A 22,617-nucleotide genomic window follows, 5' to 3' on the forward strand; every position below is an offset into this window, starting at 1 on the left:
GGTGTCTCCACTGTGGAGGAGGAGCGGCTAGTTTCAGGTCTCACCATGGTGGCGTTTAGGCACTAAGTCAAGTGATTGCGTGGCTGCCCAGTAAGATCTCCCTCACCCCTGGGAGCCGCCAGCCAGCTGCATCTCAGTTCCTGAAAATGGAACTCTTTCTAGTCACTTTGGTTAATTAGAGACTTGAGTTTGAAAGCACAGGAGGTGTGAATAATGGAATATAAATATCGTCGGAGTCATTTGTGTGGTTTCCTTTCCTTCTCTGTCTTTATTTCAGAGTCAAAGCAACAGCAGGAACAACCAGGTTGGCTTTAGGAAGGCTCTTGCTTGGCCTTCCCGTGTGGACACTGATGTGTGCGGTGAGGAAGGGGGCCACCGGGGAGCATCAGGGCATGAACTTTAAAGTCTGGGTGTGAGAGCTGTGTGCGATGGTGCTGGTCGGTGATCCCAAGCGTCTGGAGACGATCAAGAAGATGACAAGTCTGGGTGGTTGTTTAAACCTGCCGTGCCCTGCGGTGTGGGGTCACTGGGGTGGTGCGGCCCACGGCCTGAGTCACACCGTTGTGCTATGTACTGGGCATCTGCCCACTGCAGGTGGCTGGCTCTGGTCTGGAATGGCCGTGCTGGCGGGAGCCTCTTGCAGGGCTTCTGAGGAGACGCAGTAGGTGCAGCTTGAGTAAGTTTGGGTTAGCAGGCTGGATGCCGTTCTCAAAGGTTTAGCAGGCTCTTGGGAAGGTTTTATGCAGCATTTCCTGAGGATTTAAATCTGAGATGCCCCCCTCTCCCCTGTAGATGTCATTTTTCTGTCAGAGTTCAGATTATAGACTCCCTCTTAAAGTGGTCTCTCTAGTCCCCATGCTTTGATAGGGGAGGAAACTGGGCTGGGAGCCCCAGTGTGGAGAGCTTAACTTGCACCTCCTGTGGTGCTCTTTTGTCTGTGCTCTGCACCCAGGGATCCTTCTTTCAGCCTTGGATGGTGACAAAAATGCAACACTTGGATAGTGTGCTGGACGTGGACACACTTTAAAAACATTCCCCTTTAACAGCGTGCGTGGTGGGCGGTATTTCTGTTGCTGCACACATCACATAGTCTAGATACAGTTTTAGGGCGTGTGTAAGACTATCTATCAGGGACCAATAGCATGTCCTATAATCTAAGGGGCTTAAGACGATACCTGCAGGGGTCCTGAACCAACTCCCCATGGACCGCTGGGGTTGATTGTGGTTGGAGCTTCATGATGGGCTGAAGAGGTTCCTTAAATCTGTGTTTTGTCTGTCTTTTGGGGGCAGAGTCTTGAGTGTTCGACTTCCCAACTCCACGTGCTGGAATGACCGGTATCTGCCTCCACCTCTGGGAAAATGGTTTAAAATTTGGAAGGCAGGGTAAAGGGCTAGGAAACATATTAACTAGGAAGCAGTTACTGAGATTAGGGTAAAAATGTCCTGTTCCCAGGGTGGTGGCACAAACTCTGAAGACTCTGTGCATTCTGCTACTTGTTTAGCTCACATGAGACGTCTCAGGGCTGAAACCCTAATTGAGTGGCTTCTGAGTGTCACTGTCACCTTCACGCTTTTCTGTCAGGACTGGTGTGAAGATACATCTGACGTTTCCCCTCCTGCCTTGGGTGGGTTGTTTTACTTTCCCTTGCTGGTTAGCGGTAAAGTTAAGGAGTCCTGTAACACCGCTATTTCAGGGTGGCCATTGACCCTTGCCTTTAGGTCTGGCTGTGCGCCTGTCTTCTCCACTGGGGCTTCTTGTGTCTCTTAGCCCTTCTTTACTACCTTCCCTGCCTGCCCTCCCTCCCAGTACTTTCCTGTCAGGCTCACCGTGGTTCAGCCTCTCTCTTGTCCTCAGGTCCTTGGCAACAGCTTCTCTCAGCAGGCCTCCCTCGGGGGGGGGGGGGGTTTGACTGAGGCTTCCTTTCGGATCCCAGGTTTGGTGCCTCAGGTTTGCAGTGCTGGCACCATAGGTGCTTTGAGCCCTTGCTGCTGAGCTGGCCTTATGTCCAAGAGTTGACGGGAGCAGGATAATCACTTTAACTCAGAACACACAGGGGTGGAGGCTTCAATGCAGAGAACCCTTTCTTCACAAGGTTAGGCTGAGAGCCAACCCTAACCTGCAGGGGAAGTAAAGCCACCCACCCAAGGCAGGAGAAACCTCAGATACATCTTCACACAAATTGAACACAAGTCCAGATGTAACAAACTCCTTGATGTGAATTCCTGAGAGGCAGGACACACCTCGGCCCATGCATCAGGCCCCGTGCAAATGCTTGGCAGAAGCTGATCTTAGATTAGATGGTGGAATAGCGACAGCCAGAGCTTGGGAAAGGTGTGGGGAGGTGAGGGGTGGACGGAGGAGGAGTCCCAGTGTTCTAGAGCATAGGAGGGGAACCGAGGTTGGCAATAGCTAACTGAATTTTTCTAAATTGATAGCAGAGAAAATTTTGACTCTTTGCCCAGCATGAGAGAGTGATAGAGTAGTTATTCCAGTGCCACCAGTCTGCCCTAGATGTTTGTTGAAATGTCACACCGTGTTCCACAAATGTGCAATTACCACATGTCAAGGAAAATAAGAATAAAAGCTTTATGTGGGTGAACAGGTCAAAGACATGGGTCCTTCTTTGAGGCTGTTTTCAAGGAAAACTTGGAGTAGATTTTCCTCATGGCGGTGGAAGGGAAGCTAGACACAGCCACCACAAAACCCCTCACAGCTTGTCCTGTCAGCGTTGTGGGCCTCTCTGGTTGTAGTCACAGGACCAGGATGTGACAGGTAATGAGTGCCCCTGCCCTCTTGCAGACACGCTGAGGGAGCGACTGAGGGAGCACTCTTCATGTCATTTTCTACTTTCCACCTGGTAGGCGTCCTGGAGGCTTTCCTAACTTCATACGTTTTCTCCAGAGTCTCCGTTCTAACTTGTAGGACACTACTGTTTCCTTGACAGTGACCTCGCAGTAACAGCCCCCAGCCTTCAGTGTTGAAAGCTTGTGTTATGACTTGTAATTCAGCAGCTCACAAGACGGATCCTGCCTTGATGTTTGACACTGCCCTAAAGCTGCAGGTCAGACTGTCCCCAGGGCGCACTTAGCAGCCCCTACTGACTCAGAGTTAAGTTAGACAGGGCTTGACTATTTGAATATACTCCAGTTCACCCTTTTTTTCCTTTAGCCGCTCCCCTCTTAGATTGTTGCTTGAGAGAATCTTTCTCTGTCTCTCTGTCTCTCTGTCTGTCTCTCTTCTCTCCTGTCTCTCTCTCTCTCTCTCTCTCTCTCTGACACACACACACACACACACACACACACACACACACACACACACACACACACACACACACACACACACACACACACACGGTTTTCCTAACAGTCCTGGCTGTCCTGGAACTCATGTTGCAGACTAAGCTGGCATTGAATTCACAAAGACCTGCCTGCCTCTACTTCCCAAGTGCTGGGATTAAAGGTGTGCATCCCTACTGTCCGGCTTGGCACAGAGTTTTTGAGAACAGCCAAGTTGGCCATCTCTGTGAGCACACATAGACTGGCCTACAGAAAATGGATGGCTTCAGTCTAATAGGCCCTGGGTCGTCATGGTTACGTGGAGACCTGTGGTAGCAGGTTTAAGGGCCAGCCATACTGGGCACCTTCCTTCTTGTTTAGGGGCCTCCCTGCACTCTGTAGCTGTGATGGTGCAGTTGGAGTTGACCTTCTGACAGTGAACAAAGCCTCATCCGATGCCTTGGTGAGCACCAGAGCAGTTCTCTGTTGCACATGGCTGTGACCTGGAGAGGGTGAGATGGATTTGCTCATGGCTTGTCCCCACTCTTCTTCTAGAGCTGGTGCTTCTGTGCGTTACTTAACATTGGTGCTGTGTGGGAGTCTAGGGGCCCCTCCCTCTCACGCGCTGCAGTCAGGGCAGCCCCCCTCTGTGGTGTTCTTTACCATTTGGCGTCACCAGCTATATTCATGACTGCCAGGCTCAGCTGCAGCTGCCGTGATGGGAGTCACATGTTTGTTTTCTGCAGGAGTAAAATTTAAACTTTAGTGATTGCCCTTGTCCTGGAGAATGAAAATGGCTTATCGAGTCCACGGAACCATCACAGTGACGGGGACAAAGCGGAGCTCCTCGCTTGGCTTCAGTAGACCCAACACCAGCAAGGAGCTCTTGCTTTGAGAGCACAAAGGAATACTTATTTCACTATCAGTTATGGGGCAGGCTCAGTGCCCAGGAGATAGGAAAGTTCTGCTTTGTGCTCTCTCTGAGGCTGGGTCCAGCGTTCTTCCTTCTCTCCTGAACACCCTGTCCTAGTGTAATTGAAGAAGGTCCCTGGAGGCCTGTGGCAGTTCTTTCTCTCTTGGTTTTTTATCTAGAAAGATGGGTAGGATAGAAATAAAATCCCAGTTAGGCTAAATATTTTACAAAACTGCAGCTGCTGTCAGCCCGCTGTTATCTGCGTTTAAAGTAAGTGCTAGTGGACATCATTGTGGCAGCACAGATGCCTTCTGTTCTAAAGCTGCCCTGTTCCTGAACGTGGCATGAGCTAGGAGGTCAGAATCTTAATCATATTATGCAATGGGCTTCTTGTTGATGAAAGACAAGGCTTAGTTCTAGGGAGGTAAGTGGGCTGTGCTGCTGGAGCCTTGCAGTGCAGCACTGGCTCAGGCCTGTGGGAGAAGGACATCTGCTGGGGAAACACGAAGTGGATCGCCTGGAGAGGCTCCTTAAGACCTCTCAGAGGCACCGCCATGTTAGGTTTTCCGTGCTATAATACCGGGGCAGTGCTCAGTGCGGCTGAGCTAGCCTGCAATCCCAGCACTCAGAGGGCAGGAGTTCAAGGTTATTCCCTGCTACATAGCAAGTTTGAGGCCTTCCTAGGTAATCCGAGACATTGTTTCAAAACCCCAAATGCAACAGACAACAATCCCAACTCCTAACCTAAAGTGTTTGCCTCTCTCCCTGGTATCTTCCTTTGGTTGCCAGTACTGACATCCACTTCTGACTTCTTGGGACTCGTGCAGGCATGTGCACTGGTGGGAGTGCATTCTCTCTCTCTCTCTCTCTCTCTCTCTCTCTCTCTCTCTCTCTCTCTGGGTGTGTGTGTGTGTGTGTGTGTGTGTGTGTGAGAGAGAGAGAGAGAGAGAGAGAGAGAGAGAGAGAGAGAGAATGAGAATGGTAATGGTAATGGTAATGGTAATGGTTTGTTTGGCTCCAGTTTTAGAGGGGACAGTCCACAGGTTGGACATGGATGTGGCGTTAGGGGCAGCTGCAGTACAAGCTCATTCCATTACTCCCCTCAGTTCCATGTATGGCATACGCACAGCTTCCCCCCGCCCCCCCCACACCCCGACATCCATGTATAGTGCTCACCTTTCTCCCATCTTTTATCTTCTAGAAATGATCACACAGAAAGATCCAGAAATAATGCTTCCCTAGTAATGGCCTAGGCATACCTCACTCCACAACAGACATGGAGATTAATTATTATAGGCAACAAATGCATTCTCGTGGCTACTCCTTTAGCAAAGGCAGCTGGGCATTAGAGAGAGTGGGAGATGAAGAAGGGAGGGTCTTGCTGGATGTGGAGAGTTACTGGTGCAGCCTCGATTGCATTCATCATGTCGCATGGTGTGGTATGTGCGTGTGTGTGCGTGTGCGTGTGCGTGTGTGTGTGTGTGTGTGTGTGTGTGTGTGGACATGCATGTGTGTGCGTGCGTGTGCGCGCACGCGCTTATGTGTGTGCTCATGTACTGGTTTGGTTTTGCTGTCCTCGTGGGTTTGAGTTTGTCTTCTGGGGTCCTGACTCAGAGAAGGGATTTGTGGGTGGAGGTTGCCTCCTTCTCAGAGGGTTTATGATTCCCATTTCCCGGACGCTGCTGTTTTCAGTCAGGTAAGTGAATCTTTGAGGTTGAATAGAAGCAGATGTCTTCAGCTTAAAATAGTTTCCTGCTACCTCCAGGGCCCACTGCATTGATATCCCCTGTGTTGATCCCAGGATCTCCTGAACTTGAGAGGTCACCTTACCAGCTGCTTCCCAGTCAGCACCCAGGATGTGTTATTCTCCAGTTTGTATCCAGAGGGCAGCAGTCAGTAGAGTTGACAAAATGAACTTCCATCAGCTGGTATCTGTGTATACTGGCTGGTTTTGTGTGTCAACTTGACACAAGCTGGAGTTATCACAGAGAAAGGAGCCTCCCTTGAGGAAATGCCTCCATGAGACCCAGCTGTAAGGCGTTTTCTCAATTAGTGATCAAGGGGGGAGGACCCAGCCCTTTGTGGGTGGTGCCGTCCCTGGGCTGGTGGTCCTGGGTTCTATAAGAGAGCAAGCTGAGCAAGCCAGGGGAAGCAAGCCAGTAACATTCCTCCATGGCCTCTGCATCAGCGCCTACTTCCTGACCTTGAGTCCCTGTCCTGACATTCTTTGGTGATGAACAGCAATGTGGAAGTGTGAGCTGAATAAACCCTTTCCTCCCCAGCTTGCTTCTTGGTCATGATGTTTGTGCAGGAATAGAAACCCTAAGAACCCGTGCCTTTTTCAGTGCTTGAATTCAACAGTGTGCTTCTCTTCACCAAGTCTGCTACTCCACCCCGGGGCGACAGGTCACAGCCCTTCACAAGCCATACAGATGCTACTCTGTCCAGCAGGGGAAAATGTCTTAGCGCTCAGACCCTCCCAAGCCTCCTCTGATGTGTGCTATGCAGGTGTTCACTTTTGTTAACCAAAATCTCCACAGAGCCAAGTCTGCATTCCACAGTCCTCAGTGACACCTGCAGCGTCTGTGCCATGCTTAGGGTGGTGTGATTACCAATCTTCCTGATGCTGTGACCCTTTAATACAGCTCCTCATGTTGTGATGACCCCCCCACCACACACACACACTCTCACACACACACACACACACACACACACACTATAAAATCATTTCATTGCTACTTCATAACTTTGTATTGCTACTGCTATGCAAATACCTGATAGGTCACACACACACACACACACACACACACACACACACACACACACACACACGCACACACGCACACTCCAGTTCAGAACTGCTGGCTCAGGTGAAGCACTGGAAGCCTTTGAATAGTACAGTGCAGAAGGAGCGGGAGCAGGGGAGCTGGTCTCTGCCAGGGTCTCTGCCACAGCCTGCCCTCCCATGGTCCCAGGATGCAGAAGGGACACACACTTGAGCTAATACAGAAATAGAGCTGTTTGTGGGCCTCGCTCTCGTGCCAGGGTCTGTCTCACGTCATTTCCATTGGCAGCTCACCGAGGTGGATGCTCTGGAATTTGGAGCACACAGGAGGAAAGTGAGTTGTGAACTTGCCAAGTGGGTGGCGGTGACATCTACGAAGGGCAGAGGCCATCTACAAATCAGGCTACAGGACTTGTGTCCATGATCATCTTCCGAGAAAGGGGCATTTTTTATTCATGTATTTTTTTTTCTTTTTAAACAAAATCCATGTCTTAAAGCCTGCAGTGCCAAGCCAGGCCCAGACCTTTGGTCACGTGTCCTGCTCTTACCATTTGGTTATTGAACTGACAGGCCTTCAGGGTACAGCGCAAATATAAGGTGGATCTCTCATCCGACTCCTGCTGGAATAATAATACAAATATTATTTCTTGTGGGGAATCTGCCCTGGCTTGTTTATCCTGATCTGGACTCCATTAGGATTTACAGACTTCGCACGCACACAGGGGTTTCTGGGTCCATGCATCTTTGTATGGCAGCCAGAGGTGCATGTGGGACAACCTCCTATGGCTCTTCAGCTCTTAGTGAGAAGCTGGGTCCTTCCTCGGTCTGGGGCTGGGAGCCAAGTCCCTGTCTCCATTTCCCTCTGAACTGGAGTCAAAGGCCCGTACATGGTGTCTACCTAGTTACACGGCTGCTTGGCTCAGTCTGATCCCAGCGATTGCAGAGCAAGTGTTCCAACCCCTGCCCTCTCTGCACCCTGTTCTTAGGGTCAGTGTGGGGCCTCCCTTTCAGTCGCCGGGTTCCCGGTCTTGGGAATAGTTCCAGGCACATTTGCTTGCGGTGTCATTGCTGCTTTGTGCCTATGCTAAATTCATGTCTCCAGGCAAACACTACCAAAATAAAGAGAAATGGGAACATTCTGTGCTGTGGCTGATCTCCCCAATACTGTAAAGTTCACGTTTTAAGAAGAAAGAGGACTGGGGATGTAGCTCAGTGGTAGCTGCTTGGCATGGTGGGGTTCTAGGTTCAATCCACAGTGCTACATACGGTGGATCCACAGTGTTATATATGGTGGACCTTAGTGCTACATGTGGTAGATCCACAGTGCTACATACGGTGGACCCACAGTGCTACATACGGTGGACCTTAGTGCTACATACGGTGGATCCACAGTGCTACATACGGTGGACCTTAGTGCTACATACGGTGGACTTTAGTGCTACATATGGTGGATCCACAGTGCTACATACGGTAAAAGAGAAAAGATGAGCGAAGCCTGTGAATGAGGCAGAACGAGGTAGAAAGATGTAATAGTGTGCTTGACTGTGGGAGGTGGAGGAAGCCCTAAGTGATTGTGTGTTGCTGGCATGGTCCTTTCAGGAACCCCATACTCCCAATCTCATGGTAGCGGGGTGTGGGGGGGGAGAGGGGCATCTCCTACCCCTCCCCCATGTGCAAATGTTGATAGTATGTTCAGACAATGCCACCATAATTTTTCTCCTGCCAGATAGATGTTCAGGGCCTGAAGATTGCTTTCCTACAGAGACTGCTTCTACTGAGATTAACTAAGCCTGCATCCTTGTTTATCGGTATTCAGTAACCCTTCCTCGTGGCCAGTAATTCTGCCTCCCTGTTCAACTGTGTGTAATATGCAGGCTGAGCTTGGGGTGCTGTGGCTTTCGTTATCAGAGCTCAGCCTGTCTGACCCAGCTTTCCCCTGCCCATGTACCTGGTTGTGTTTTCTTCATTCTTTCCTGGCCCCATCAGGTGTGCCCCCAGAGCTATGCTATGACTCTGCTGTGTGAAGCTCAACTGTACATTAGGAAAACACAAACATTTCCTGAGCTCTGCTTTTTCCGACATACGGAGCACACATCAGCTATTGCTTACCTTAGATGCCGAATCTGGTACACGGTGAGCAGCACCAGCTGCCGACATTGGAAATCTGAGCTGCTTCTAAGTATGATATTTATAGAGTGGCGATACAGAGCAATGACTCAACGGTTTGCCTTGTAGAAGTTTGGTAGGTGTCCATTAAAATACGGGTGCATGGAAATTACTATGGCATTCACCCTAGGTTGTGTGTGTAAAGATGTGTTCAGGTTGTATTCAGTTCTGGATCGCTTCTGTAAGATCTCTTACTACACTTATATAAATATTCTGAGGCGGAATGGAAAAAGAAACAAATCCCAAACACACCTGTGTGATCTCACGCCTTTTCCAGCATGTGCCATAACGTGGGTGGCCCAAGCTGATACATCAACCTTTACCTGTGGAGGCTGGAAGTCAGCAGCCAGGGCGCGGCAGGGTTGTGTGTTTAGGGCCCTCTCCTTGCTTCTCGTGTCCTTATGAGATCTACTGGTGTTCTGATTTGTGTTTCTAATGACATATGCAGATTGAACTATGGCCGCCATAAACTCTCCTTTTCACCCCCCCCCCTTTAATGCTGCCTCTGAAGACAGCCATGTTCCAAGGTATTGGGGGGTTAGTGTGGCTGAACTTCTAAGGTGAACATCCATCTCTCTGTGCTTCAGTGGGCTAGGCTCAACTGCCCATCCCAGTACCACCAGTTAAAGAGACAGTGGGAGTGCCCGAGAGAGGGGATTCGACCAGGCTTGCCTTGGGAGGAGGGGCAGAAAAGAGGTTCAGTGATCCCAGGTTGGTCTTTGGGGTTCTGGCTTTAGGTTTAAAAAGAGGAAGAGCTGGGGCCAAGGGTAAGGAGGGTGTGTAATTAAGTAGTCTGCTTGGTCTTTAATTCAGATCTGGTTCTGCAAAATAGTCCAGAAGCTGCTGGACTATTTGAGGGGACCAGCCCAGGCCTGAGGAGGGATGTTTCTTGTTCTAGAACCCAGCCTTCCAATACTCGTTCTATGAATGAGTACTAAGGCTGAGGACAGCTCTCTGTGCTGGCCCAAAGGGAGGATGAGGTAGGATGGGTGTCACTGGCTTTTGTGGTGAGTGATTTTCATGTGTACATGGAATCAAGCAGGGACCTGACAAAGTAAAGCAGGTCAGGGGTTCCTAGGTTTTCAGGGCCAAAGCCTGGCTCTTTCAGTCCCAGGAGCCTGGGTTTGATAACCATTTCCTTTGCACCAACCAAGGACACAAGTAGTGGAAGGCAGAGAAGGGAGATTTATTTAGTCACTCCAATCCCGGCGCTTCATGTCTGCCCTTGAGCCTGGGCACTGACGTGTTTAGATTTAATGTAGAAGGTCAGAAGCACACAAAACGGAGCAGTCTCTCCAGGCATGGTCTCACACGTCAGTCTTAGTGGCAGTCTGTCTTTCAAGGTTGCCTGTCCAGTTGTCAGTGTGAACTCTTCCTGACAGACAGGCCCCTCCTCCTGACTAGCACACCCCTTCCTATCTCAGTGTCTGGGGGATGTCAAGTCTGATAGCAGGAAGTGTCTCCCTTTAAAATGTCTTCTCTCTTTCCAGGACTGATACAAACAGACACAAAATCAAAGTAGAAGTGCCAGGTCTTCAGCTTGCTTTTTAATTGGCTTTTCAGCAAAAATAGTTTCTAATCACCTATTAGGACTTCAGAGGATGGGGTGGGGGTTGGGGCACATCATTATGGTAAGGAAACTTGTAACAATAAAGCCAGAAGTTAAAGTAACACCTGTAATCTGAGTTCCAAAGAGACTGAGGCAGGAAGATTGTGAGTTATGAAGACTTTGCCTTAAAACCTAAACCTGCCTGACAACAAAACCCCCAGACAGCAGCATAAACAGGAATACAGTGTATATACAGTGGGGAAGCACACTTGCAGACAGTGTATATACAGTGGGGGAGCACACTTGCAGACAGTGTATATACAGTGGGGGAGCACACTTGCAGACAGTGTATATACAGTGGGGAGCACACTTGCAGACAGTGTATATACAGTGGGGAGCACACTTGCAGACAGTGTATATACAGTGGGGGGCACACTTGTAGACAGTGTATATACAGTGGGGAGCACACTTGCAGACAGTGTATATACAGTGGGGAGCACACTTGCAGACAGTGTATATACAGTGGGGGGAGCACACTTGCAGACAGTGTATATACAGTGGGGGAGCACACTTGCAGACAGTGTATATACAGTGGGGAGCACACTTGCAGACAGTGTATATACAGTGGGGGGGGAGCACACTTGCAGACAGTGTATATACAGTGGGGTGCACACTTGCAGACAGTGTATATACAGTGGGAGCACACTTGCAGACAGTGTATATACAGTGGGGAGCACACTTGCAGACAGTGTATATACAGTGGGGAGCACACTTGCAGACAGTGTATATACAGTGGGGAGCACACTTGCAGACAGTGTATATACAGTGGGGAGCACACTTGCAGACAGTGTATATACAGTGGGGAGCACACTTGCAGACAGTGTATATACAGTGGGGAGCACACTTGCGGAGAGTGTATATACAGTGGGGAGCACACTTGCAGACAGTGTATATACAGTGGGGAGCACACTTGCAGACAGTGTATATACAGTGGGGAGCACACTTGCAGACAGTGTATATACAGTGGGGGAGCACACTTGCAGACAGTGTATATACAGTGGGGGGGAGCACACTTGCAGACAGTGTATATACAGTGGGGTGCACACTTGCAGACAGTGTATATACAGTGGGGGGAGCACACTTGCAGACAGTGTATATACAGTGGGGAGCACACTTGCAGACAGTGTATATACAGTGGGGTGCACACTTGCAGACAGTGTATATACAGGGGGGAGCACACTTGCAGACAGTGTATATACAGTGGGGAGCACACTTGCAGACAGTGTATATACAGTGGGGAGCACACTTGCTTGCAGAGGGGAGCACACTTGCAGACTGTATATACAGTGGGGAGCACACTTGCAGACAGTGTATATACAGTGGGGAGCACACTTGCAGACAGTGTATATACAGTGGGGAGCACACTTGCAGACAGTGTATATACAGTGGGGAGCACACTTGCAGACAGTGTATATACAGTGGGGGGAGCACACTTGTAGACAGTGTATATACAGTGGGGAGGGAACACACTTGCAGACAGTGTATATACAGTGGGGAGGGAGCACACTGGCAGTCTGTGTATATACAGAGGGGAGCACACTTGCAGACAGTGTATATACAGTGGGAGGAGCACACTTGCAGACAGTGTATATATAGTGGGGAGGGAGCACACTTGCAGACAGTGTATATACAGTGGGGAGCACACTTGCAGTCAGTGTATATACAGTGGGGAGCACACTTGCAGACAGTGTATATACAGTGGGGAGCACACTTGCAGACAGTGTATATACAGTGGGGAGCACACTTGCAGACAGTGTATATACAGTGGGGAGCACACTTGCAGACAGTGTATATACAGTGGGGAGCACACTTGCAGACAGTGTATATACAGTGGGGTGCACGCTTGCAGAGAGTGTGTATACAGGGGGGGGAGCACACTTGCAGACAGTGTATATACAGTGGGGAGCACACTTGCAGACAGTGTATATACAGTGGGGGGGAGCACACTTGCAGACAGTGTATATACAGTGGGGTGCACACTTGCAGACAGTGTATATACAGTGGGGGGAGCACACTTGCAGACAGTGTATATATAGTGGGGAGGGAGCACACTTGCAGACAGTGTATATACAGTGGGGAGCACACTTGCAGACAGTGTATATATACAGTGGGGGGGGGGGGAAGCACACTTGCAGACATGGCTGGAGGCTCTGCCTGACAGTGTCTGGAGGCACAGCCATTGATCAGCTGCCTCTTAAAACTGAACTGGGTTTTCTGATGGGAGAATGGCAGATGTGAACACAACAATCTCGTGATGTCCGTGGACTTGGAGTAGTTGTGCAAGAGAGACAAAACTCTGGGTTTCTCGGGATACTCTGTAGGGAAGTTTCAGTTGAAAGGAAGGTGTGCCCAGTGAGTGGAGTATTAGCATTTTGCTAAGGAGAAAGATTTTCTCTCTTCTTCCCTTCCCCCTCCCTCCCCCGTGTGTGTGTGTGTGTGTGTGTGTGTGTGTGTGCGTGTGTAAGTTAAAGCCATGTCTATGAGAGTATGCAAGGTACCACAATAACTTGGTAGGCTTGTGGCTGGTAGGTAGCTTGGGGGCCAAGGGCGAAAGGGAAGCTTCTCAACCTGGATATACACTTTAGTGCTTCAAAAATATTTTTTGACTCTTAAAGAGTCAGAATTTTACTAAGAAAATTATTGAATAATGATCTTATATCCCTCATGGGAAAAGTCATTGATTTACATGGAGGTCACCTTAAAAATTAAAATAATTCAGGTACATTTTGTTGCAGTCCTATGAAGCCTGCTGGTGTGTTTTCTGGTATCCAGGATTTCCAGGGCGTGGTCACCCCTCCTCCTCATAGTGCTAGTGTAGGGTCCTTCTCCAGGACAGGTCTCTGCGGCCTCCCCAGACCTCCCTGCCCTGAGACTTCCAGTGCAGGTGAGTCGGTTCCAGGTTCCATTTTGCTTTGAAGTGATCATTCGTCTTAATTGGGACAATTTGGTTTCACCAGCTTATTTCCAGGCATTTATGGATGATGTCATGACTGATGTCAGCATTTGCTTAGTGAATGAACGTCACTGTCTCTTGAGCACTGTGTGAGCTGTGAGGTTTCAGTTACTGTGCTCTGCATGGGGGGGGTGGGTGGTGAACACATATGAGCTAGAACTTTGTGGCCCAGGATCACCTCCCGTCTGGAACGGATTATCTAGCACAGACTAGCCTTGAGCTCATAGTCTTCATGTCTCAGGGCCTAGCCCCACCCCATGCTGGGATTGCAGGGGGCACCACCACATCAGGCTGAAGCTCAGAAGATTTAAGTGACTTGCCTAATGTCTCCTGGTGGGTTAGACCTTCTTCCTGCTTCAGTGTTCGTTTGCAGTGGTCACCCTTGGCCTGGCGAGTAGGGTTGAATTGGCTTTCTGGTGTGAGCGTTCTCTGGGATGGCTGTTGTGTGCATATATTGGTGGTGTGCAGGCTTCTCCTTCCCCATCATTCATTCTTCCCTAAGCAGTTACTTCACTGTTGCCGTAGAGAGGCTCTTCAACCTAGAGATGATAAAGGGATGTGGGCAGCTGTGTGTGGGTTACCTGAGACAGCCGTTTGCACGAGGAGCTTGAGCACCCTTGAATTGTGTGATACCAGCTTGGCTCTTGGAACCCATAGACACGGACGGACAGGCGTATACCTTTTGATGGGTTCTTGTTTGAGGATTGTTGGTGGAACTGATAGGGGATTCCAACAGATGGCTAACTTCAGGTGCCCTCTGCAGTGCTGGTGTTGTGAATGAATGGTGTGCTGACAGGCCTTGGGGTGCGGACTTCAGAGCTGTGCCGTGATTCTGTGCACACCAGCAGGTTCTAAGACAGGACTTTCCCACGTTCCCGTTTTTAAAACGTAAGTGTGTTGAATTCTTTTTCTGGCAAGTTCAAACATGTATAAAGTACGTTCAAGTTGCTGTAACCCTGCCCTCTAGTCTCCCTCCCACCGCATTCTTGCTGCACAAAATCCTTTCCCACATTTGTGTCTCTTGATTTTGAGGCCACATTGTGACCATGGGTTTATAACTGTTCCCCGAGGACACTGTACCCTAATGTCCACAGCAACTCTGTTCTCATCAGAATGGGAGGTGGGCCAGGCTTATTGGTCCCCATTTCTGGGTAGGAAAGAGGAAGCCATGGTTGGAGCTGTAGTTTGGGGGTTATTCTGGCCTGGCAGAGAAGGGCCCAGTGGGGGTGAACCATGAAGGAACGCCTTGAAGGCTGGGCGGGTCACAGTGCAGTTAGTAGGTGTGGGTGAGGGACAGCTGGGGCGTGCGTGCAGGAGGGAGAGTTCAGGACATGGCTCTGCCAATCTAGGCTATTCCTCTGCGCCATTCCCCCCAGGTGCCCGCCCACCCTGGCTCTCCTCACACTTTTCCTCGGTGTTAGCTGTCCCCTTCCTTAGTGCCTGACAGCTGGAGTTTTGGAGATTGAGGTGTGGTGGTGAAGGCTGTGGAGAGAGCTTGGTCCAGCTTCCCAGGGTGGCGGTGCACACTGGGCTTGCTCACCCTCTTGTTGCCAAAGCAGTCCAACCAGGGTGGGGCTCCCTGATGTGGTTTCCACACCCCTGTTGTTGAGTGGGCAGGGGACATGTAGGAGCGTTAGGGACTGCAGCATGGTTGGTCGTTAGGAAATGGTAACTGCAGTGTTTGCCCTGAGTTTGGGCAGTGCCCCGCCTGTCCCTGGAGGAAGTCAGACAGAAATGGGAGGGCTGGCCTTTCTACATCACCTTCTTCCCCAGGAAGGAGTTTGAGTCTGAGCAGTAGAGCTTTTCCAGTCAGTACAGGACCCTGGTGGTGTCAGGAAGACAGAAGCCTGGGTCAGTGCCTCCTGCTCATCAGGAGGGTGGTGGCTTCCCTGGGTAGACGTAGGAAGACTACATTCAGTGAGCCTGGAGAGACCTGAGGGCCAGGGTGTGGTCAGTTGGGTTTTGCTGTCCAGGAAGCAGTGAGGTAACCTGAGCAGAAGGTTGCTTCTGAGGCCACACAGGGGTAGGGGCTGCCTGGACCTCATTTTGCTGTTAACAGACCTAAAGCCCGGAAAACACGAGAGATGGGAACTCAGTTGGACAAACCATTACAGAGGTTGTGAGGGAGTACAAAAAGTTAGAGTGCCATTTAAGGAAACAGTTTAGAGTCACTCCTGTGTCACCCAGAAAGTGGCTTTCTTTGCAAGACAGTTTGTTTCTAGCTATCAGCTCTAGAGTACCTAGAAAGAGTTGTACCAGCCTTCACCAGCAGTCAATCTGAGGGAACTGTCACCCAACTGGCCTGCAACTTACTATGTAGCCAAGACCAGCCTTGAACTCACTGCCTCTGGCTCCCAAATGTTGGGCTCACACAAGAGCTCCTGTGCTCAGGATACCGCTGCCTCCTTCTCTCTCCTCGTCCTCCTTCCCTCCTCCTCTAGCTTAGCACACAGACCGACCGATGGGTTTAGTGTGGCATCTCCACACATGTATGTCATTATACTTTGTTCTTACCCTCCCTTTTGCTGAAGTTTCTGGAAATTCAAGCCAGCCCTTCTTCAGTAGCCACTACAATGAATACATGCCATGTTTGTGTAGACCCAGACACCTTGTGGAGGCTCTGCGCCTCTCCCCAACCTGGCCTCTCCCCAACCTGGACTTGGCCTTCATATGTTAATAGGCCCGCCCCTTTAAAAGCTTGAGAAAGTATTCTTAGAGCATTAAAAGACTTCACTAGGACTATCTGGGATTAACCTCGGATGGTGGAATTTGCTTTCAATTCCGAAAAGACCAAATACTGACATTGTTTGTGCATTAGTACCTCCCTGACATTAGCACGTGGCTGACATGCTTCCTCTCCGTTGGTAGTGAGGATTGCTGTCATGGACTGGATCTGAAATGAGTGCCAGACAGATAGATGGTGGTTGGTTCAAGTCAAGAAGAGAGGGGGTACAGGTGAATTTCCCCACCTTGAACAACAGAGGTTCAGTCCTTGTGACAGGAACCACATGGCAGGTGGGTTGTGTTCTCAGAACCAAGGTGCAATTCTATCCCAAAGGGACAAGAGGCCAGAAAGGGGAACTTCGGTGTGTCTATCCCAAACCCTAGTGAGTCCCTTAAAGACATAAGCAATGAGGACATTGATTCTAGAACCCACTTGGCACCCGAACCTGCAAGTATGCATGTCCCTTGCAGAGAACTGTGGGAGGTGTGAGGGAAGAGGAGCTTCGAGAGAGGCCCTGGAAAAGAACAAAGTCACATACTGGTAAAGGGGGGCTGGAATGTGTGGCTTTAAAATAGTAACAAAATATTCTTTCCACTTAACAAATTTCTCTAATTTTGCTTTAAAACTAACTCCCTCTTATTTCTGCTTCTGCAGGATACTAAATTATGGATAATCATGGAGTATCTCGGTGGAGGCTCTGCCCTGGATCTGGTAAGTACCACTGTGGCTGTGAGACCTACCTCAGCCAGTTCTTACTCCATGCTGGTTTGAACAGGAACACTCTGTCCATTTGACCTTTTCCTTAAGGAAGCATAAAACTATCCCTAACCTGTTTTTGTTTCTTATACAGAGCTTAAAGTTACAGGTCTGCTTTTGAGGCCACTGGAAGAGGGGGTCATTTCATTATAAACCAATAATCTAATCTGTAGCAGCAATGAAAGCTTTTACCTGCAATTAATTGTTTTACTGAAGACCCCTTGGCTAATGTAGTCTTCAGACCACATTTACCAACTTCTGGTAGAATAGCTATTATTTCTGTAATGGCCACCATGTTTTTTCCCTTTATTTTTATGTATATGTATGGGTGTACTTGAATGTATGTCTGTACACCACTTCAATGCCAGGTGCCTGCAGAGTTGAGAAGGAGGCTTTGGATCCCTTCCAACTTGAGTCACAGCTCATTGTGAGCCTCTATGTAGGTACTGGAGAGGGAACCAGTCTTCTTGGAGAGCAGCAAGCGCTCTCAATTGCTGAGCCATCCATCTCTCTGGCCCTGTCATCTTGGTTTTACATTTTAGATTGTAACAGCTCTCCCCATAAATTTAGGACATTTTTCATCCCCAGAGTCAGACACTATGTGAATATTAAGGCATGGCTTCAGATGTTAGAAAAGTGGTCATCAGGCAAGATGTTGCATATATGGCCACCCGTGATCTTGCCAGTGTCCCTGGTGCATCAGAACAGAGCTGGCCTGACTTAGTGTTGCCTCCTCTCTAGACTTGCCCTGTAGGCTGGTCAGCCCACAGGCTTGGAAGTAGAAGTTAGGGAGATTTGCAGTTTCACATTGGGCTTTGTGGGGTACTCATAGAAATGTGGCTTCTGTCATCCTGAAACACTGTGTCCCTTGTGTCCATGTGTTAGAAACAGTTACTGCACCTGTCTTCTGTGTCCATTGTGTCCACGTGTTAGAAACACTGTTGCTGCTCTTGTCTTCCATGTCCATTGTGTCCACGTGTTAGAAACACTGTTGCTACACCTGTCATCTGTGTCCATTGTGCTTATGCGATAGAAACACTGTTGCTACACATGTTTTCTGTGTCCATTGTGTCCATGCATTAAAAGCAATGTGGCTGGGGCCTGAGGGAATGTGTCATTGGCAAAGTGCTTGTGGCGCAAGTATGAGGACCTGAGTTCAAGGAAGGCTCTATCACTCTGGCACCAGAGATGCCTGTCTGCATCCCAGGGCAGCAAGGAATCTTCCTGACAGGAAGAGCCTAGGCTCACTGGTCAGCCAGTCTAGCCAAACAGTGAGACCAAACAGTGGGGCCCAAAAATATGGTAGAGAAGAGGCTTGAGGATGATACCTGATGTTGAATGCTGGACTCCAAACATATTCAGACAGGAACTCATAAAACTCACACAGACATGCACACAAAACTTACAGGCACCATCGTTAATGAAGTTGCACTCCTGACCCCTGTACTGGTAGGTTTGTGAGTGACGAGATCCCCCAGATAGGCTGAATGCTTCATTTTAGCTATTAAAGGTGAGTCTTTCCTGATGAGATGATAATGAATGAGAGCTTCAGGAGGTTTTCCAAGGAAGGAGATACCCCCTCCCTCTTTGAGAGCAGCTCCTTTCTTACAGTAACAGCATTATGTAGTTTCCTTAGAAGATAAACTTCTAAAATGACATGTCTCTAGAAAGCTAATAAACTAATTGAGGAAATTGCACATTGTTGCAAACCATAAAGATTCTTTAAAATACTGCTCAAAGCGAAAATTTCAAGAACAAGTTAATATGGTATAATGCCAGGCTGTGATACTAAATGGGAAAAAATCAGCTGAATGTATTTCATGCTCCTTTCTATAAATATCTACACTGCACAAAAAACTCTTCACTTTTTCACTCTTAGGGGCAATACAGGAATGTAGAAACTTGCTTCCCTTTGTGCAACTAGATCGAGTGTTATCCACCGTGGATTTAAGTTGTGGCACATACAGAGTTGTTTGTAGCGACTCTGTCCGCCTGACAGACAGCCCTTCAGAGCAGCAGTTCTGTGTCTTTAAGTGCTTAAGTGTGTTCACTCACAGGACTGCTAATAATGGAATTTACTTGCGTCGATGTCTGCAGTTTTAGAAATCACGGAGGAAAATGCAGAAAGAGGTAGCTGCATTTTTGCACATGGTTTGAGAGTCCCTGGACCCCACCATCCTCATAAACATTTTCAATGAGAAGAAATGGCATTCTTTTCGGGGTACCCTGTGATTGGGTGCTGAAGGGGCATGGCGCGGCAGCTCCTGGCTCAGTGGCACCTTCTCGTCCTGGGGCCTGGGGTGCTGCTCGTCTCCCACTTGATTGTCTCTTCCCGTCTTTATCACATTCTGTCCTTTTTGCCCCCAAGCTTTCAAAGCAGAAAAAGAAAAAAATACTTCAGTAATGGAGTGTGGCAGTTGTGTTTTGAATATTGGAAAGAATCAGGCTTATTTTGACAGGATCTCTTTATACATTTTAATGAATGCTGCATGAGTGAAGTTGAGAGCTATTTCTTTGAAAAGTTCAAACTGGCTTTGTTTATTGTCTCTCTCATTAATGAAGAGTTAGCCTGTGCCTGCAGGAGCTCTTTGAGGGCCTGTAGGGGAAGAGGAGACTGTCCTGATGCTGCTGTGTCCAGCTTTGCTAAAGAGAGGGAAAAAAAAACTACCCACCACGTTCTGGATCCAGCATGAAGGATAGATTGACAAGGCAGCTTAGACATTAAGAGCACTGAGTTAGAACAGGCGTGTATTTGATTTTTTTTTTTTAAATGCGCTCAATCTGTTTGTTGATCTGCTTATTTAAAATTTAAATAATTAAAATAACTGTAGGACCCCTTGCTCACCCTTGTTCTTTGGCATGTACTCTGAAATCTGCTGTCTCATCTCTGACCAGACTGCTGCCTCCAGGGCACCGTGACTTAGGAGAGCTTGTGCTCTGCAGCCAGAGCTTGTTAACGTCTGCAGGGTAGCATCAGTGCACAGGGCAGAGTGCCCTGCCGCCGTCAGGGAGCGGAGTCCGTGTGGAGCTGCATCTGAGGATGCACAGGAAGAGGGAGGGTGGGAAGGGAGAGCTGGATGAAGAACATGGAGTTGAGAAGCCATGAGTGGAGGAAGAGGTTTTAGCTGATTAGAGTATCAGGCAGTCTGCTGTCAGAGAACCTGAGGGCAGCCTTGAGATCTGATTATGAAGGAACTTTGTTTGCTATATTTAATCAGGCAAAGATGTTTGACCAACTTAAAAATGAGCATACAACATAGTTTTGAAAAATCAGTATGGCATTTGGGGGAATGTTTGGGGTGAGCCTGCTGTTGGCACTCCGTAGCAGCAGTGCTCACAACATGGAAGTGCATTGCCCTCCCACATGTATGATCGTTTAGGGCTTCTCATGGTCTTGTCCAAGGTAAGATTAGGAGTGGACATGTGCCCCATCTGCCCACACTCCATGGTTTGAGTGGAGTCACCAGGCCATGTGCTGTGAAAGCCCAGAAGATGGTCTGTAGTTGGTAACTGTGTGCCCTGTGTGCTCTGATGATGACTGTCTGGTGGAGACAGAATGGAGGCTGTGTGTGTGCGTGCGTGTGTGTGTGTGTGTGTGTGCATGCGTGTGCATGTGTGTAAGGGGAGGGTGTTAGAAGTTACCTGTAGATGGGCTAGAGTCCACTTTTGCTGTTTCAGTTGCATTTCTGTTGCTGTGACAAAGCACCACCATCAAAAGCAACTTTCAGAAGAAAGAGTTACTTGGCTTACAGTTCCAGTACAGTAAGGGCCAGTCGTGGAAAGGGGAAGCATGAAGTGAGCAGTAGGCGTGGGGACAGAGAGAGACATGTAGCGTGGCCACATGTCGCTGACCACTGACCTTGTGCTGGGTGAGGTCTTGCTGCAGCCCTGGACCCCGTTCTGTTGTTGCGAGCAGGAGTGTGGAGCCAGTTCTGTCTTTCTCTTTCTCTCAGGTGACGAGAGCAGTGCCCTTTCCTCTTCCCTGAGTGCTGCTAGACAGGAGAGAAGGCGCCTTGTTCATCAGCGTGTTTCAGACATGCTCTGGTGTGCCGTGCGCCATTTGGCTCCTATCCTGGTTAGAATTACCAATCATTTTGGCAGGCTAGTGGATACAAGCAGTTTGATTTTTCTCTGTATATATAATCATATGAAGGACAATTCAAAGTTGCTGGCATTTATTTCTCTTTTGTTTTGCTCTCTTTTGAATGACGACAGCCAGAAAGGCTTAAATGTTATGGGTGTAGCCAGGAGAACAGCCATGCTGGGTGACCTTGTCTTTACAGTGTATGCCAAGGTAGGCCTCTGAGATGACCAGAAAACCACGCCAGGTATAAGTTGGGCCATAATGCAGGGGATTGTATTAGTCAGGGTTCTGTAGACTAACAGAATTTATGGTATGAATCTTTTATCCCCCCCTACACACACACACACACACACACACACACACACACACACACACACACACACACATATATGTATGTATATATATGAGAGATTTATTATACATACTAGATTTATTAAAATGATTTGCAGACTGTGGTCCTCCTAATGAATTCAACAATGGCTGCCTATGAACGGAATATCCAGGAATACAGTAGTTGCTCAGAGCAGGAAGCTGGATGTCTCAGCTGGTCTTCCATATGTATAATAGTGAAGGCGTAGGCCCTAATGCCAGTCAAGGAGTGGACTTGCGAGTGAGGGTGAGCAAGGACAGGGAGCCAGCGTCCTTCTCCCATGTTCTTTATATAGTCTGCCTGCAGGAGGCATGGCCCAGATTACAGGACGGTCTTCCAATCTGGAAGATCTGGATTAAAGGTGACTGACTCCACTTCACATAATTAGTCAAGAATCTCTCGAGTACGCCCAACCATCTTTGAGTTTTAGTTAATTTCAGATGTAGGCAAGTTGGTAACAAGAACAATCACTACAGTGAACGAAGGCCTTGGCTGCTGCTCCGCACCCCACACACCTATGGGATGTCACACGGCATCAGCACAGCTGTGCAACTTAGTGACACCAGAGGATGCATGAGGTGCTTTTGTTATTGTTTTCTCTGTAGGAATAATGCTGTGCCTGCCTGCATGTATGTACTGTACTATGTATGTACTGTACCATGTATGTACTGTACCACGTATGCACCTGTACCTGCATGTATACTATACTATACCATGTATGTACCTGTGCCTACATGTATGTACTATGTCGTGTATGCACCTGTGCCTGCATGTATGTACTATGTCGTGTATGCACCTGTGCCTGCATGTATGTACTGTACCATGTATGCACCTGTACCTGCATGTATGTACTATACCATGTATGTACCTGTGCACATGTATGTACTATGTCGTGTATGCACCTATGCCTGTATGTATGTACTGTACCATATGTGCACTTGTGCCTACATGTATGTACCTGTGGCTGCATGTATGTATGT

At 48.7% G+C, this 22,617-nt stretch overlaps 1 protein-coding gene across 1 annotated transcript in view; it reads left to right on the top strand.

The window, feature by feature from the left end:
- The window catches only part of Stk24 (serine/threonine kinase 24), a 97,511-nt gene that overhangs the window by 55,955 nt on the left and 18,939 nt on the right, over positions 1-22,617 (top strand). Inside the window, exon 3 of the mRNA XM_032917339.1 lies at positions 17,082-17,138. Within this exon, the coding sequence (XP_032773230.1) occupies positions 17,082-17,138 (57 nt within the window). The remainder of the gene's footprint in view (positions 1-17,081; positions 17,139-22,617) is intronic.

This window comes from Rattus rattus, chromosome 12 (assembly GCF_011064425.1).
Source record: "Rattus rattus isolate New Zealand chromosome 12, Rrattus_CSIRO_v1, whole genome shotgun sequence".
Lineage (NCBI taxonomy): Eukaryota > Metazoa > Chordata > Mammalia > Rodentia > Muridae > Rattus > Rattus rattus.